This window comes from Neovison vison, chromosome 12, assembly GCF_020171115.1.
Source record: "Neovison vison isolate M4711 chromosome 12, ASM_NN_V1, whole genome shotgun sequence".
NCBI lineage: Eukaryota > Metazoa > Chordata > Mammalia > Carnivora > Mustelidae > Neogale > Neogale vison.
In genome coordinates this window covers 38,409,923-38,427,042 of record NC_058102.1, presented here as the reverse complement: position 1 = coordinate 38,427,042, position 17,120 = coordinate 38,409,923, and the positions used below count along the sequence as shown (strand labels likewise).

Genomic DNA, 17,120 nt, shown 5'->3' with positions numbered 1-17,120 from the left:
ATTCAATTAAATACAATAAAATTTGATAATAAATATTAGTATTAGAAATAGAATAATTGAATTTGACCATATGGCTTTAAATTACCTGCTTCTTGTTTTCCATTGCATTAGAATTTCTCTCCTCTTTCAGATTTAGGCAAATATATAAGCAATAGGTCTACATATAATTCAGCAAAAATTTAAGAGGAAATTGGGGCGCCTGGGTGGCTCAGTGGGTTAAGCCGCTGTCTTTGGCTCAGGTCATGATCTCAGGGTCCTGGGATCGAGTCCCGCATCGGGCTCTGCTCAGCAGGGAGCCTGCTTCCCTCTCTCTCTCTCTCTGCCTGCCTCTCCATCTACTGTCAAATAAATAAATAAATACAATCTTTAAATAAAAAAAAAATTTAAGAGGAAATTAAAATTTTTAACTCAAGTCTAGACCTTTCTACAGAACTCCAGACTCATGTGCCCATCTATATGACATCTCTTTCTGGGTATCTGGTAGTCATTTCAAAGTTAACATGCTCAAAATAAATTCTTTTTTTTTTTTTAAGATTTTATTTATTTATTTGACAGACAGAGATCACAAGTAGGCAGAGAGGCAGGCAGGCAGAGGAAGCATAGCAGGCTCCCTGCCGAACAGAGAGCCCGACGCGGGGCTCGATGCAGGGCTCAATCCCAGGACCCTGGGATCATGACCTGAGCCGAAGGCAGAGGCTTAACCTGCTGAGCCACCCAGGCGCCCCTCAAAATAAATTCTTAATCTCTCCCCAGTGTTTACTCCTTCCACATTATCTTGGTTAATGATGACTTCATCCTTCTGTTTTCTCAATCCAAAGGCTTTAGAGCTTTCCTCTACTCTCTCCTTCCCTTATACTCTACATGTCACACATCAGCAAATCCTGTCAGCTCCCCTTCAAAATATATTCAGTGTCTGAATTCTTCCTTTCATTTCTGCTGCTGTAATCCCCATCATGATCTGTTGTGTTGACACTGCAATAGCCTAGTAATTGCTCTCCCTGTTTGTACCCTTACATCTCTTCACTCTATAATCAGCACAGTAGTCGGAGTGATTGTGTGAAAACATGTTAGAACCTGTCATTCCTCTGCTCAAAAGAATGTCCTGCAGGGCGCCTGGGTGGCTCAGTTGGTTTACCATCTGTCTTCAGCTCATGTTGTGATCCCAGTGTCTTGGGATCGAGTCCTGCATCGGACTCCCTTCTCCCTCTCCCACTCCCCCCAGCCTGTGCACACGTGCTCTCTCTTTCTCTCTTTCTTTCTGTCAAATAAAGAAGTAAAATCTTTAAAAAAAAATAAAAAAGAATGTTGTATATAATCTAGCCTTCATTATTTTTTTCTCAGACTTCAACTCTTATTAATAAGCCACACTGGTCTCCTTATTATTCTTCAAATACACCAAGGATGGATCCAACTTAGAGCTTATAATCATTCATTTTTCCCTGCCAGGAATGTTCTTTTTTCAAATATTCCCAAGGTTGTTTCCCCCACCTTCGTCAGGAACTTCATGTCTTCTAATCAGTGAGGCCTTCTCTGAATACTCAGTTAAACAAATCAGTATCCCTAGATCATCTTTCTCTTCTTCCTTTCCTTATTTCTCCCCCCAAACACTAATCATCATCTAAAATACTATATACAGTAGTCACTTATACTTTTATTGTATGTAAATACACCAAATATAAATTACACAAGGTCAGGGACTTCTGTCCAGTTTATTCATTGTATACCCAGCACCTACAGTAGCACTTGGCACAAATTAGGTTCTCATTAGACATTTACTGAATCCTGAATTAATATGATACTTTTAGGAATGAATGAGTTTTCTCTCATTTATTTTCTAATTTTTAAGTGTGACTATTACCATATAATTTTTGTAAATTATGTCATTTTCATACAAGTCATTGTTACCATTCTGTCTTAGTCTTCTAAGCAAAAGCCTTTCACACATGCAGGGAAAGACATGGTTGAGGAAAGTGCTTACATCACTTAGTTCATTGTTCTTTCATATTCCTAACTATAACATGCTTGTATTACTTGTTCAATAAATTGCAGTTTCTTAAAAATAAGACCTAATCCTTTTATATCTTGAATCCTTCACACCAGGCTCAGAACCTCACAGATGGTATACAAATAGCAAACTTGTGGTCAATATGAAATCAAATAAGTGACCCCAAGTAGGACCTTGTGATTATAAGTGATATGCAGATTTCTTTGTCTGTGTATTAATATCAGTGTGCTGAATGATGTTCTAGAAAGGGTTTTGTCAAATTTATTTATTTGTTTGTTTATATTGGTTTTTATCAAATGTAAGTATATGCAAGATAAAATAAAAATCAACAAATAAGTAAATTACTAATTCAGCTAATAACATTGTTTATTTAGAATTATTATATAATCAATCTTTACTATATATAGGATGCATTTGTGTCTATCCAACATTTAAATGTAAGTATGTCTTTCTTGGGAACCGAATATTAAAACTCAGACCATATCCAGGGAAGTACATAAGGTTAAATGAGCATACAATTTTATTTTGTACTAATGTTTATATATGAAACCAAAGTAAGTTTATATGAGATTCTTATGAGTCAGTTTGGGAGCAAAACTTGGAATTAATCAAATCACCGTTGTTTTGTCCTCTACCTTTTAGATCAGTGGTCTCTGAAGCACCACCTTAAGGTTCCACTCAGTAAATGTGGTACTCCTGATCTAAGGGTAGTTGTAATAAGGGATTGCCACTAGATGCATAATAAGGACATATTTTTGAATCCAGTCTTCCTTCTGTTTAACAGTTTTTGGTAGTTCTAATTGTTTTCAATTTTTCTCCTTTAACTTTTAGTTCCTAGTGTTCCCACAAATATTGCTTTTTCTAATGTTCAGTCAACTAGTGCAACATTAACGTGGGTGAGACCTGACACTATTCTTGGCTACTTCCAAAATTACAAGATTACCACTCAGCTGCGGGCTCAGAAATGCATAGAATGGGATTCTGAAGAATGTGTTGAGTATCAAAAAATTCAATACCTTTATGAAGCTGACTTAACTGAAGAGACAGTGTATGGATTAAAGAAATTTAGATGGTACCGATTCCAAGTGGCTGCCAGCACCAATGCCGGCTATGGCAATGCTTCCAATTGGATATCTACTCAAACCCTTCCTGGTCGTAAGTATTATCTTCTATATGTGTATATACTTCTCCTTTCGAGAAAAAGCTCTTTGAATGCTTTTCCGCAGAAATCACTCAAAGTATAGGTAATGATTGTTCTTGCAACTTTAGTTTTATGTCTTAAAACTAAGTAGCTACTCTAATTGTTTAGACAGAATCATTACTCATAATTAGCTAAATAAATTTCTATGACTTATCCTGAACACTATCTACATGGAATTATAATGGCTTCCATGCAAAGGAAATAAATATATACATATTTATGAAGGAATAAATACATACACTGATATCTGTTGAATTAATGATTTTTACTTAATACAATCACTGGACATGAAAATTACATGAGTTAGTCTATAAACGAATACATGTAATAACATTTGTTTTTAATTTAATTGAATCCCAATGGAAAATTCAATTTCAGACATTATTAAAGGCTTTTCTCAGACTTTCAGAGTCGTACTGAAGTCCTAGAGTCTTCTCTTGCAATAAAGCATTATAGGCCTCTCTTGGAGTATATTACTAGGCTTTACTGATTGCCACTGAGCCCCCTTTGTCCATGCCTACATTTTCCCCTTCATATCTAGATGCTCTGCACCCTTTAAGCTATACTTTACAACCTTTTTGATGACTTTATGGTTACTCACACACACACACCAGCTGAAACAGATCTCCTGGCAAGTAGCTTCTCAGCTTGTGCTATACCTATATAAAATTTGGAGGCAAACAAATACCAGGGGCTCAACTCCTAGCTGGAGATGTGAAGAAGGGAAAAAGCACAGAGAAGGAACATAAAATAATTTCTTAAAAATTTCTCTGCCATTTATCCATCTTTCAGGACTTTCATATTCAGGAAGGAGCTCTTTTAGTGCTTCTCCATAAAAATTATTCAAAGTCTACATAAAAATGCTGTTATAACTTTAGTTTTATATTTTAAAACTAACTGGTTACCTTACTTGGTTAGATAAAATGATTAACCATGAGTAAGTAAATAAATTTCTATTATTTATTCTAAGCAGTATCTACACAGAATTATAATGGCTTCCGTGAAAACTAAATAAATTGCAGATCAAATGCTGCAAACCAGAGCTGCACTTTCTGAAATGCCATTTCCACCCCAAGCCATCCTGAGCAAATTTCAAGTTGCCCAGGTCATCCATTGCAATACCTTCCCAAATAGGCACCTTCTGTTACCATTCTTTTATCTTGATCAAGACTGTTACTAGGTGATTCCTTTCAAATCCAAATTTCATTTTCCTAAAAATTTTTGGTACCTATAAGTTGAGTAAACACACACATACAGAGAGATTTTCGGTAATAAATAGATGCTTATAGGCCTTTATAAATAGAGAAATAAACTTTGATCTAGAGGCCTTATTTTTTAGGTACTAAATGTATTCCCAGGAGAGTATAGCATAATTTTTGCAGAGTAAATTTCCAATCCATATTTGTTAATGCAATTCAACATCTGAGATAGAGTCCAAACAACTCAGCTTTCAACACAATAATCCAGCCTCTCCTCCTTGTAGCACTTTGACTCTAGCTTTCTGGAATATCTGCCCTTCTTGCTTTTCTCCTGTCTCCCTGGTAGCTCTTTCTCAGTCTCCTTTGCTCATTCCTTTTTAAAATCTAAGTGGTGGGGTGCCCAGATATCTGTATTTAACCCTTTTTGTATCAACATACAACCCCCAGGAGATCTTACCTTGATGCGACTTTATCTGGTCCTATGACTTTAAAGTTTACTGATACAGTAATTATTCTCAAATCTCTATTTCTAGCTCTGGTTCATCCCTAGAATATAATATGCTGATTATATATACTGAATAAAATATACTGATCTCAGATCAGTATATTTGCCTGATCAACTGATGTCTTTTGACCCTATTGCATGTGTATGTCAAATATACCTTTCAGAATTTAATGTGGTCTAAACACCTAACCTCTCCTCTTCTAACATTGCCTATCTCAGTAAAATGTGCCATATATTCATCTGGTTGCAGAAAATGAAAATATAGGCAGTTTTCTTTTCCTACTCAACTCTGCCAATGATTTATTTCAACTGTGCCATCAAAATACATCCCTCCCTTTGCATTGCTATAATACTAGACCTTTCCTTCATTACTGTTACCACTGCATGAACCTAACTGACCTCCAGAGCTCCTAGGCTGATCTTTTTAAACCTAAATCAGATGTGATCACTTCCCTGTTGAAAGCCATCCCGTGGATTTCCATTGCTTTAGAATAAAATTCAAATTTCTTTTTTCAATATTTTATTTATTTGTCAGAAAGAGAGAGAGAGAGAGAGCACGAGCAGGTGGAGAAACAGGCAGAGGGAGAAACAGTCTCCCAGCTGAGCAAGGAGCCTGATGAGGGACTCGATCCTAGAACTCTTGGATCCTGACCTGAGCTGAAGGCAGATGCTTAACTGACTGAGCTACCCAGGCATCCCAAACTCAAATCTCTTAACATGATTCGCATGACCTGGCCCTTACCTAACACTCTAACCTCATTCGTAACTACTTTCCCTCTTAACCATTACTCATCATTCACACAAGACATTTTTTCTGTTGCTTGAACACACTAAACTCCCAGAACTTGGGCCTTTGCATCCCCTGTTCCTTTTGACTGGAATGTTCTTTCACCTCTAGTTTTGCAAGGGCAGCTTCTCATAATGTATACCTCTATTTAAATGATTCCTACTCAGAATGGATTTTCCTGACCACCCAATCTAAAGTAGCTTTTCAGTCTTTTTCTAGAATGTCATGTTATCTAAATGAGCGTTTATAAATATGCAATTGCTTTTTATTTTTGTTTGTTTTTAGAATCTGTCTTGACCATTGCTATCTCTTATTGCCTAGAGAATGGTGCCTGGTAAGAGTAGGTACTCTATTAATATTTCCTAAGTGAGTGAAATTTGATTGAGTAAGCTAAAGTGGGTAGGGGAGAATGAACTATTTTCTAGTTCAGGTGATACTGAGGATGATAGTGCCATAACACAGAAAAGAAAAAAAGAAAAACGGAAAAATCATATTTGGATTGGGTTTAGTCAGTAACCATGGTTATTTTGAATCTGTTGGATTTGAGAAGAAGTAACTATTCTAATCCAATTAACTAGAAAACAGATACATGCTTAGTGATAAGAATGTAGGACAACATGGATGGAACTAGAGCGTATCATGCTTAGCGAAATAAGTCAAGCAGAGAAAGACAACTATCATATGATCTCCCTGATATGAGGGAGTGGTGATGCAACATGGGGGCTTAAGTGGGTAGGAGAAGAATCCATGAAACAAGATGGGATAGGGAGGGAGACAAACCATAAGTGACTCTTAATCTCACGAAACAAACCGTGGGTTGCTGGGGGGAGGGGGGTTGGGAGAAGGGGGGTAGGGTTATGGACATTGGGGAGGGTATGTGCTTTTGGGTAAATTGGAAGGGGAGATGAACCATGAGAGACTATGGATTCTGAAAAACAATCTGAGGGGTTTGAAGTGGCGGGGGGGGGTGGGAGGTTGGGGTACCAGGTGGTGGGTATTATAGAGGGCACATCTTGCATTGAGCACTGGGTGTGGTGAAAAAATAATGAATACTGTTTTTCTGAAAATAAATAAATTGGAAAAAGAAAAAAAAAAAAAGAATGTAGGAAAAACTAGGGACTTTAGTTGCATCAGTGTGGAAAATCACAAATGAAGATTTGACTAAAAAGTGTGACACTGACTGGGGCACCTGGGTGGCTCAGTCAGTTAAGTGTCTGCCTTCGGCTCAGGTCATGACCCCAGGGTCCTCAGATTGAGCCCTAGTTGGGCTCCTTGCTCGATGGGAAATCTGCTTCTCCCTTTGCCCCTCCCCCTGCTCATGTGTACATGCATGTGCACCCCCCATTCTCTCTCTTTCTCAAATAAAAAATAAAATCTTAAAAAAAAAAAATGGGACATTGACTGAATGAATAAACTTTAAGGTCCCGAGCAACTGGAAGTTAACTGAAGGGGTGCTATAATGAATGAAGCAGGCTGATGTAAGGCAATTGGGGGTGGTGGAAACTGACAAATTAACAGAGAATGTGCTACCTAAAGGCTTATTACTGTCCAATAGACAGGTCATGCTATTAGGACTTCTGATGTTTTCGGAGAAACAGGAAATTTAGATTTATTCTTTTTAAATGTGAAAGCACTTTCTTGCTTGTGACTTTTTTTTTTTTTTTTTAATTTAAAATTATTTAAGAGGCACCTGGGTGGCTCAGTGGGTTAAGCCTCAGCCTTCGGCTCAGGTCATGATCTCAGGGTCCTGGGATCAAGCCCCACATCGGGTACTCTGTTCAGCAGGGAGCCTCTCCCTCCTCTTTCTCTGCCTGCCTCTCTGCCTACTTGTGATTTCTCTCTCTGTCAAATAAATAAATAAAATCTTTTTAAAAAATCATTTAATAGTTCAAACTAAACACATCTGTAGCCCCGATCTGGCCTGTGGACAGCGGCTTTGGAGCCTTTAGTTAAAATAGACCTGCACTGAGGGTCTGAGGATTTAGACACTGAGGATTCCCACCCTGACACTGAGGTTTCCCATCCTATTCCTTACCATCATCTCACTTTGATGGTACCTGCTTTTACCTCCTGCAGTGAGCCAGCAAGTGGATTTTCATCTCTTCAAGCACTCTAGACATAATGATAGATGTTCAATTAGCATAAAATGATAATTAAAATGATTAATTCAGAATCTGCTAAATGAAACTGCAAAGCTAAGTTTTTAAGGACTCTCACATACTTAATTTGAAAATTTAGGAATTTTTCCATTTGAATGTCATTGCTTCTACCCTAGTCTCCCCTCCTCCTTACCACCCATTTTAGATCTGTGATCAACCCACTAGCTCATTTTCAATTTCCTGCTACTCTATTTTGCTCATTTTGGTCTAAAGGAATAATGGTAGAGTATTGCAAACTTTTCACAATCAGCATGAGCTTTTTTTTTTTTTTTTTTTTAAGTGTTACTTTCCTGGTTTTAGCAGGATGAGTCCCTTTGTCATTGGTGGTTTGTTGGTTGGCTAGTTCCTGATGCAATGGAGGAAGTAAGCTTGGCTTCTCTTCACCCCAGTTTCCAGGTCTTTACTTGATGACTAATTCACAGAGTGCCTGTCTACAAAGCTCTATTTGTCTTTTATCTGGTACTATTCTTCTCCCTGGATCTAGTATCTCACTGCCACAATTTGAATTCGCCATCAGAGAATACTTGCTTGTATGAAGCTTGTATGAAGCTTGCTTGTACAAATACTTATATGAAGCTGTTTATCAGTATATAAGTAGGTTGTCTATACTAATCCTTTTCCCTTCCTCTTTTTCTTTCTGCTTGAGAGCTGATTTTCTACTCTGTTATTTATAAGTAGAATAAAAAATTTTTCCTATTTTAGTTCCAGAGGATACATGGAAACTGCCTTCTTGCCACTGTGATTTAGAGAGAAAATTAAAAAGGTTTATATATTTCAGAATTTGTGACAATAGACATATGATTTTTCTTGGCATTTGCAAACTTACTAGCTTTTCATCTGAGTATTCATATGTGTGGGAATAATTGTATAGTTATGAGAATGAGAATGAGTTGGTTACCCCTTTTTGTCTCAGAATGGAAAAGACATTTTTTTCTGAATGGTGTATGCATATATATGTATACATGTATGCATACATATATATCTTAATTTCATAATTGTACAGTGAGAGAGAAGTTTTATTTATTATATTAAGCCCAGGAGAGATCATCTGGGATTGTACTTGATATGAAAGACAAAAAGACACGATACATATTATTGCCAAATAATATATACAGAGAACTAATATATAATACAAGAATAAAATAGGGGCACCTAGGTGGCTCAGTGGTTTAAAGCCTCTGCTTTCGGCTTGAGGTGTGTCTTGGGATCGAGCCCCGCATCTGGCTCTCTGCTCAGCAGGGAGCCTGTTTCCTCCCCTCTTTCTCTGCCTGATTCTCTGCCTACTTGTGATCTCTGTCTGTAAAATGAATAAATGAAATCTTTAAAAAAAAAAAGAATAAAATAAATTAGGTGGCTCAGTCGATTAAGTGTCTTCCTTCAGCTCAGGTCATGATCCTGGGGTCCACATATTGAGCCCCACATCGGGCTCCCTGCAAAGCTAGGAGTCTACTTCTCCCTCCTCTGTCCCTGCTCATGTGCTCTCTCACTTTCTCTCTCAAATAAGTAAATAAAATCTTAAAAAAAAAGAATAAAATAAATTAAAATAGTCCAGCAACAAAAATATTGATAAGCAGTAATGCTTTTAAGATAAAAAATAAGCAGCATTTATTCTGAATATTAAAGATGAAAAGTATTAAAGACCTTTTACAAACATAGAAAGTAATCTGAATGAAGAAAATTAATATTTTGTATAGTCATTATTCAAAAAAGTGTTATGTTGTTTCATAATCTCATGTAAGAAGATAAAATGATGAAAATGAACTGTTTCAATGATAGTAAAGAATAACCAACAATATAAATTAGTACAAATCACTATTTCATATGTATGCATTTCTAATGGCATTGAGTTGCACAGAAGCGCTTAGTAATGGACTCTCATATCAAAGCCTGGAGATTCTAAATAAAGAGCTAGAAATTGATGGCTAGTTTGATATTGACTTTTTCAAAACTCTGAATTCAAAATAAAAAATTAAATAATTCTAAAATTATTAGAATAATAATTTTATTACTATTAATAAATATTTGTTTATTTATTATTAATAAATAAAATATCAAATATTAAATATTGTCCGAATAATAAATATTGTAAAACATTCTGAAATGGCTTGTAGAATAAGAAAATATGTAGTATTCTCTCTCTTTGAACTCATAACGAAGAGTACTCAAATGAAGATTTAGGGAGCAAAGTTAGAATGTGAACTGAGAATTAAATTGAGGTACTTTCTGCATTTGAATCTACCACTGTAAACTAGAGTGAGGAAAGGAAACAATATTCAGCCAACTCAAGCTTACATTTCTTTCTCCCACATACTCTGATCTAGATAATTGAAGCCAAATTGCTTTTCTCCTTAAGTCATCTGTATAATAGCCATAACTCTCTACTTCATGCTGAGTGTGTATAGATACAAACATAATCACAAAAATTACAAATGGCAGAAATATTTAACTTGAGACATTAAAGTCTTGCAGATTATTTTACTCATCTCTTTTTTTCTGATTGCCTTTATACTCAAAAGCCATTTGAGTTGTGTGTGGAGGAGGAATGTAGAATGAAAAGCTGCTAAATATCTCCATGGTGCACAATAAGTGCTTATAATGCTGAGGAAATGTACAACTTTAAAAGAGTGTGGGTGTGAAATTAGTATGGAATGAAATGAGACTCTCATAATGTGCATCTCCTATAGACCACCAGGACTGGAAGACAGCAAGAAAGGAAAATTCCTGGGGTAACACTTAGGTTGTGAAAACCACAGGATACCATACTCATGAGGAATTTTAACTACCCAAACATCTGTTAGGTTAAAAAAAAAATTCAACAAAACATGCCTCATCAAAGAGGCTTCCAAGGAATGCAACTTTATGATCTAAAAAGAAAAAAAAAAACTAAATAAAGGACAAAATATGCCTTAACAATTTTTAAAAATAAGAAGTGGTTACTGAGTTACTATGTATTCAGTTTTTTTCCTTAATTTATTTTAAATGGTATAATGCACTTATAATGTGATAAGTGCTATCTAACAAAGGTAGATGTTATCCCTTCTATAAAGAAGCAATTAATATAAAGATAAGAGATGTTAGTCATAAATAAATAGGAAAATATAATCCAAGACATAAAGAAGCCCATTTGGTGGCAATGAATTTTTAGAATGGCTCTAACCTGCTGCCACTAGAGGAAATGAATATAATTTATTCTAGACATGATGGTTGTACTTCTGTGAAATTCGTTAGATGCTATTGAAAGCCTTCTCATTCAGTTGCCTGAGACTCCCAAATGTGTAGTTCAAGAGGACATCTCTCTTCTAGGCTGTAGGTTGAGGTTACTAGCATGATTGCTTAGGTTTCCACAGACATGTCAGACCCATATTACTACTGCCCACCCCCACCCCACAGCAAACCTTGCCTGCCTGTGTTTTCACTGTTTCAATGCACTTGTACTATTGTTCATTTAATTGTTCATGCCAGCCACCCTAGAATCGTTATTTCTAGTCGCCTCCCATTCCCCACCCCAACTCCATACCTGAGTCTTATTGAAGTTACCTTCTAAGTGCTTCATGAATTTCTTTATTTTCCTCTGTTAAACATCTCTAAATCCAGACTCTTAAAATTAATTTCCTGCATTATTACAAAAAATATCTAAGAGATCTTTCCGGTCCCATTTCCTCTATATTCCACCTGAACCCAGATTTTGAATACACCTATCTGACCATGTTAGTGCCCTGCTTAAAAATCTTTAAAGTTTCTATTTTCCTGTGGCATAAAAATCATACTTTTTAGTATGTTGTATAAGGTAGGTCATCTGTGATTCCACTTACATTTCCCTTGGTCTTTCTCTTTTGTGCTCCAGAATCTTTGCTATTCTTTCTCACTGTCCTTTCTGTGGGTTTTGTTTTTGTTTTTTGTTTTGTTTTGTTTTTTGTTTTTTGAAAACAGCTTCCTTTTCTTTATATTTCACACCAATCGTCTCTTTTGCAAACCCTTCTATGAGTTCCTCTCTCCACTCCCACATCTTGAGAACTGTTTCTCAAATACCAAAATTTTGCTTCATAATTGTTTTTCTCTCCCTCTTTTGTGGTACTATGAGCTCCTTAAAAGCAGAGATGATTAGGGGTGTCTAGGTGGTGTGGTCAGCTAAGCATCAGAAACTAAAAGGTTTCAGCTCAGGTCATGATTTCAGGGTCTTGAGATCAAGCCCCATACTGGGCTCCACAAGTTGCATGGAGTCTGCTTAAGATTCTCTCTTCTTCTCCCCCTCCCACTTGTTTACTCTCTCCCCCCCTCAAATAAATAAATAAAAGCAGAGACAACTAGGTGACCATGTCTTATGTATGTTTCTACCTCCATGCCAACTTAGTATCTAAGATTAAATGACTATGGCATTTGGACTCATGGAAGGCATTGGACTTAATGTGGAAGTCTATCAATGCCAAAATTCTCCATTACAAAATAATATCATACTAATTCTTTTCTTCATTTTTTTCTATAATTTGTCTTTCAAATACTTACATAGTTATAGCCAAAATTAAAATTCTCCCAGTTACTGTCCATGTTGAACATGTGTAGCTTCTTTTATTTCATGAAGCCAGTCTATTTTATATTGCTGATGTTGTTTTTATTTTTCCTTGTCATTAGCATAGGAAGCATGAATTCTGCACTTAGGAAAGAATTATGCATGTAATAAATTGAGAAATATTTCAAACAATAAAGAAAAATAGTACATGCCCATCTTAGAAGCATTAACAGTATCTATATGATTAACTGAGAGAATTAACTTACTGTATTTGTATAGCAAAGTGGGATCATAATAGATTGATAGTCCATGAAGAAAACAAAAGAGAACAATGTCTAAATTTGGGCTGCTAAGTATGATTACAAAGAAAAGATATTTGGGTGAAATCACAATTTAAAACAAAATAATAAGCATATAAAATTAAGGAATTTAATAGAGAAGTCAACTATATATTTAACTCAGAAGAGCTTTTGTCAAATTATTAAACAAGTTATCAGTTTATATAAAAATTTTTTAAATTCTATTACATCAGCACATAGAGCATGTTTCTCAGCAAAATCATTAAAAATAAAAGGATGTTATAAAGATCATCAGTTACTTTTTAAATCACTAATGTTAAGAAGGACTGGTTATCATAGGGGGAAAAATGAGAAAAAATATCTTTCCCCTAAGTGTAGCTACCTGTATTTTATCTTTCAATGATAAATGAATTCAAATAAATTCTCTCACTTTCTCATCTCAAACTTCAAATCTCATAGTGAATTGAGTTTATTTGGACTCTTCTGAGATTTTTTTTTTCTTGGTTCAAAAAGAAGTGTGATGTTAATGGCTTGATTCTTTGTTACTTTCAGATCCATTTTCTTCTGCATTACTAAGGAAGTGGGGAGAACTCTGATTTGATTATGGAAAACTCTCAAATCTGAAAAGACCATATAATTGCTATACCTGGTAGTTTGGGGCACTTTTTGGTTGGAACCAACAACTGAACTGAGAGCCCTTTGCTGGGTTGTTAAAAATAATGACAATAGCTAAGCTTATCAAGTGTTATATGCTGGTTCTATTCTAAGAACTTTACACACATTGATTCATTCATGAACCTCATTTATTTCTAGGGTAGAGTCCGTGATCTTAGATCTGAAATAGGACTTGTGCAAAGCCTCCTGGTGATATGAAAGTACCACAAAAAAAAAAAAAAAAAAAAAAAAAAAAAAAGCAGAGAGGGACTCCCGGGTGGCTCAGTCATTTAGGCATCGGCCTTCAGCAGGGTCCTAGGATCAAGTCCGCAGGGTCCTAGGATCAAGTCCCTCATACGGCTCCCTCCTCAGTGGAGAGTCTGCTTCTCCCTCTGCTTTTGTCCCTCCCCCTGCTCCTTCTCTCTCTCTCCCTTTCTTTTTCTCTCTCTCTCCCTCAGTCACTCTTGCTCTCTCAAATAAATAAAATCTTAAAAAAAAAAAAGAAGCAGAGAGGTGCTAAGTGGGATTACAAAGAGAAGCTATCCTGTTAAAAAGTAATTTAAAGGAAATACTAGTAAGTATTTAAAATTAAGCCGTTTGCTGAAGCATCCAATTCAGTATTTAGTGTCAAAAAAGCTTTTGCCAAACCTTAAGAAAGTTTTCCAGAATATAAATAAAAATACTTTGAAATCCCATTTGCATGAACAAATGCAATGTCTTTTATAGCAAAAGCACTAAGAACCAAACAGTTAAAAGAAATTTTAAGAATAATCACTATGTGATATTATTAACTTCAACAACTGGAACTAAGACAGACCTGGAGATATTAGACAAGCTTCTAGTATATAATGCCACCATCTCCATTCCCAAATAGTATGGATGGGACTTTTATTCAAAACTACACTTTCAGTTTCTTTTCTCTTTGCTGATACACCTGATAGTTATCTTACCCACATATAATGACTGGAAGGATGAAATAGGGACATTTATCTTGGTCCCAATACTCCACTGTGGTGATGGCCTCATCTGATCTGCTGATGGCCCTATCTGTATTATTCCAGATGGTTCCTTCGCAGAGTTTCTGTATTCTTATGGAACACAAGGGCCTATTATTACTGTGGGAACTTTGGGAATGGGAGGGAGTGACAGTAGGGAGAAGTCTTGCTGTAATTTATCCATAATTAAAATAAATGGAAGGTAGGAGGAGACCAGTCTATGGAGTATGTATCGGTTGGATGCACATTTCTGTGTTTATCACCACCAGCTCCCAAGCCCTCCTCCACTGGGCTTCCCTAGCTCTCACAGAAGCAGTAATTTAATCCCTGCCCAGACTTCTGATTCAGTTACATCTGGGGTGTGACGTCAGAATTTGCTTTTCTAACAACTTCCCAGGTAATTATTGATACTGCATGTATGGAAATCCCATTTTGAGAACCACAGTCGTAGGAAGTTATTTTATAAACCTGATGGTCTAGAAAAAGATGTATCATCTAATCCTAAAAGCAGTTGTACTAATATTAAAATATTTAAATTCTTACCTGGCATGGTTAGTGTCGGAAATGAGAGTTTTTTGTATTTTGAATTTTTTTCAATGTAAGCCAGACTGAAATGACTCAAAAAAATTACTCATTACACATCACAGAAAATGGTCATTCAGTGAGGTCTAATACTATAAGCATCCATGAATCATTCTCAATATGCATCAAACAGTCTGATTAAACACATTCTTGGGCTTATGGTATTTGCCTTTGTGATGCCATCTTGGTGTTAGAAAATCTAACTATAAAACAAAATTAGGGTCCTATATAATGCTAGGAACTATTTTATACCTCAACCATATTGTCCTATACTAGGCAGTGAGATCACTACCTTTAGGGCTTTAGGGAAGCATTCAGCCCCAGGGAAGGATAGCTGATTAGTGTAGTGCTGTAACCAATACGGTGTGTCCTGGGATGCTCTTGAATTATTTAAAATTCAAGGAATCTACTCAAACCACCCAACCAATTAGATTTCCTCTGGTCTTGAGAGACAAGTAAAACTTAAAGCTAATTCTTCCAGGTGTGCTGAATCAAAGCCAACTCACAGTCCTAGGGGCTAATACTTGTATAAATTGAGAAAGAATGGAGTCCCTCATGTAGTAGCTAGGAATGTGGTAGTCTACTCTACCAAATCCTGAAACCAAAATACCCTGAAAGATAGACCCTTGAAATAAGCTTTAAGCTCAACTTAAATCCAAATAGATACACAGGCAATTTAAATAACATGTGTGCAGAGCTCAAGATTTTCTGTGTTGTGAGTTGTTGTCAAGTCATTTATTTATTTATGTTTATTCTTTGAGGAACATCATGATTGTGTGGTGCACTAAAAAACTCAGTATTTTCTACATTTTTCATCATTATTTTTGTGGGGATCTGCAGAAGGCAAAGTTAATAATAAGTCTTTGAATGTTCTTATTTTGAAAGTATAGTATTAGACACACCAAAATAAATGATTCTTAACCAACTGAGCCACCCAGGCGTCCCTCAAAGTGTATGATTCTTAATCAAACTGGCATAGACTTGGGGGCATTAAAGCTCTTGTACGTATGAGGCAAAATGATGGTCTATCCAGACTCACCTTTCAGCTAACACACTTAGCATGGACACAGATGGATGGGAAAGATGACCCTGACCCACATAAGACCCACATTCCTGTGCAAGGATAGAAGCATGATAATCAGGAAATGATGGTTGTTAGTTACAGAAAATGCATTATTGTGAAAACCAGGGGAAAAGTGCTTATGAGAGGAAGTGATTGGATTATGGGGAATGAGAGAATAAAGATAGATCATTCCTACTGAGTAAATTGCTGTGATTTATAAGAGAAAGGGTATAGTGATATCTTGGCCCATTACTGACTAGATTCATTTCACAAACAATCCTAAATCAGAATGTGACAGTTTATAGGGAGACAAACAAAGTCTCCCAAAGATGCTTATACGTTACTAAGCTTTTAAACTGGCATATTTTCATCTCCCCACTTCTTTAGTGCTTTAAGTTTCCTTGGTTTTGCTGATTGGCATTTGTAATTTTAATTTTGCATTCTCCTTTATATGACTTTAGTAATACTTTACTACACATTGGAATAAAAGAGAAAAAAATACTCATATATCTTATTATGTATTTTTGGAATTTTGAGAATTTCCAAAAGAATATTACCTAAAAGAAATTTGAAAATAATCATATGCTTTAAAGTACACTATAATGTTTGGACAATATTAAAATAATTGATACTGTTTTCTAATAGACAAGCATTTTGGTATTCTATGTATTTTGGTATTCTATGTATTTCTCTTAAATTATCTGTGAATTAAATGATTATCTTTAATTGTTTTATATAGATAAAATAAGAATCAATTAAGTGCATATTATATATTCTTATATCAGTTTAGCAATGTGTGTGTTTACTTTTATTTTTTTAATATAGATTTAGGGGTTCTGATATCATTATATTCTAATTCTTCAAGAATACAGATTGATACACTACCTTCTAAGAGAAATTTTCACAATGGATTCAACACAAGAAACCTTGTATAAAGAAAGCAATTTTATCAGATTGATTAAAAATGCAAATGTTGTTTAGAGTGTTTCTTAAAAAAGAAAAAGTCTTTGAGAAAAGTTCAAGAAATGGCATTAAAGCACAGCTCAGCAAGGGGCTAAATACCTTGTCTTTTTTAAAATAATGATTGATTAGTGTACAGAACTGAAAATATTTAGGAGTCCAATTGGTTAGTGTCTGCCATGAATGATCTTTAAATGTCACTTT

General features: G+C 35.6%; 1 protein-coding gene across 1 annotated transcript in view; it reads left to right on the top strand.

The window, feature by feature from the left end:
• The window catches only part of PTPRQ (protein tyrosine phosphatase receptor type Q), a 198,581-nt gene that overhangs the window by 103,827 nt on the left and 77,634 nt on the right, over positions 1-17,120 (top strand). Inside the window, exon 27 of the mRNA XM_044226332.1 lies at positions 2,837-3,160. Coding sequence (XP_044082267.1) covers positions 2,837-3,160 — 324 coding nt within the window. The remainder of the gene's footprint in view (positions 1-2,836; positions 3,161-17,120) is intronic.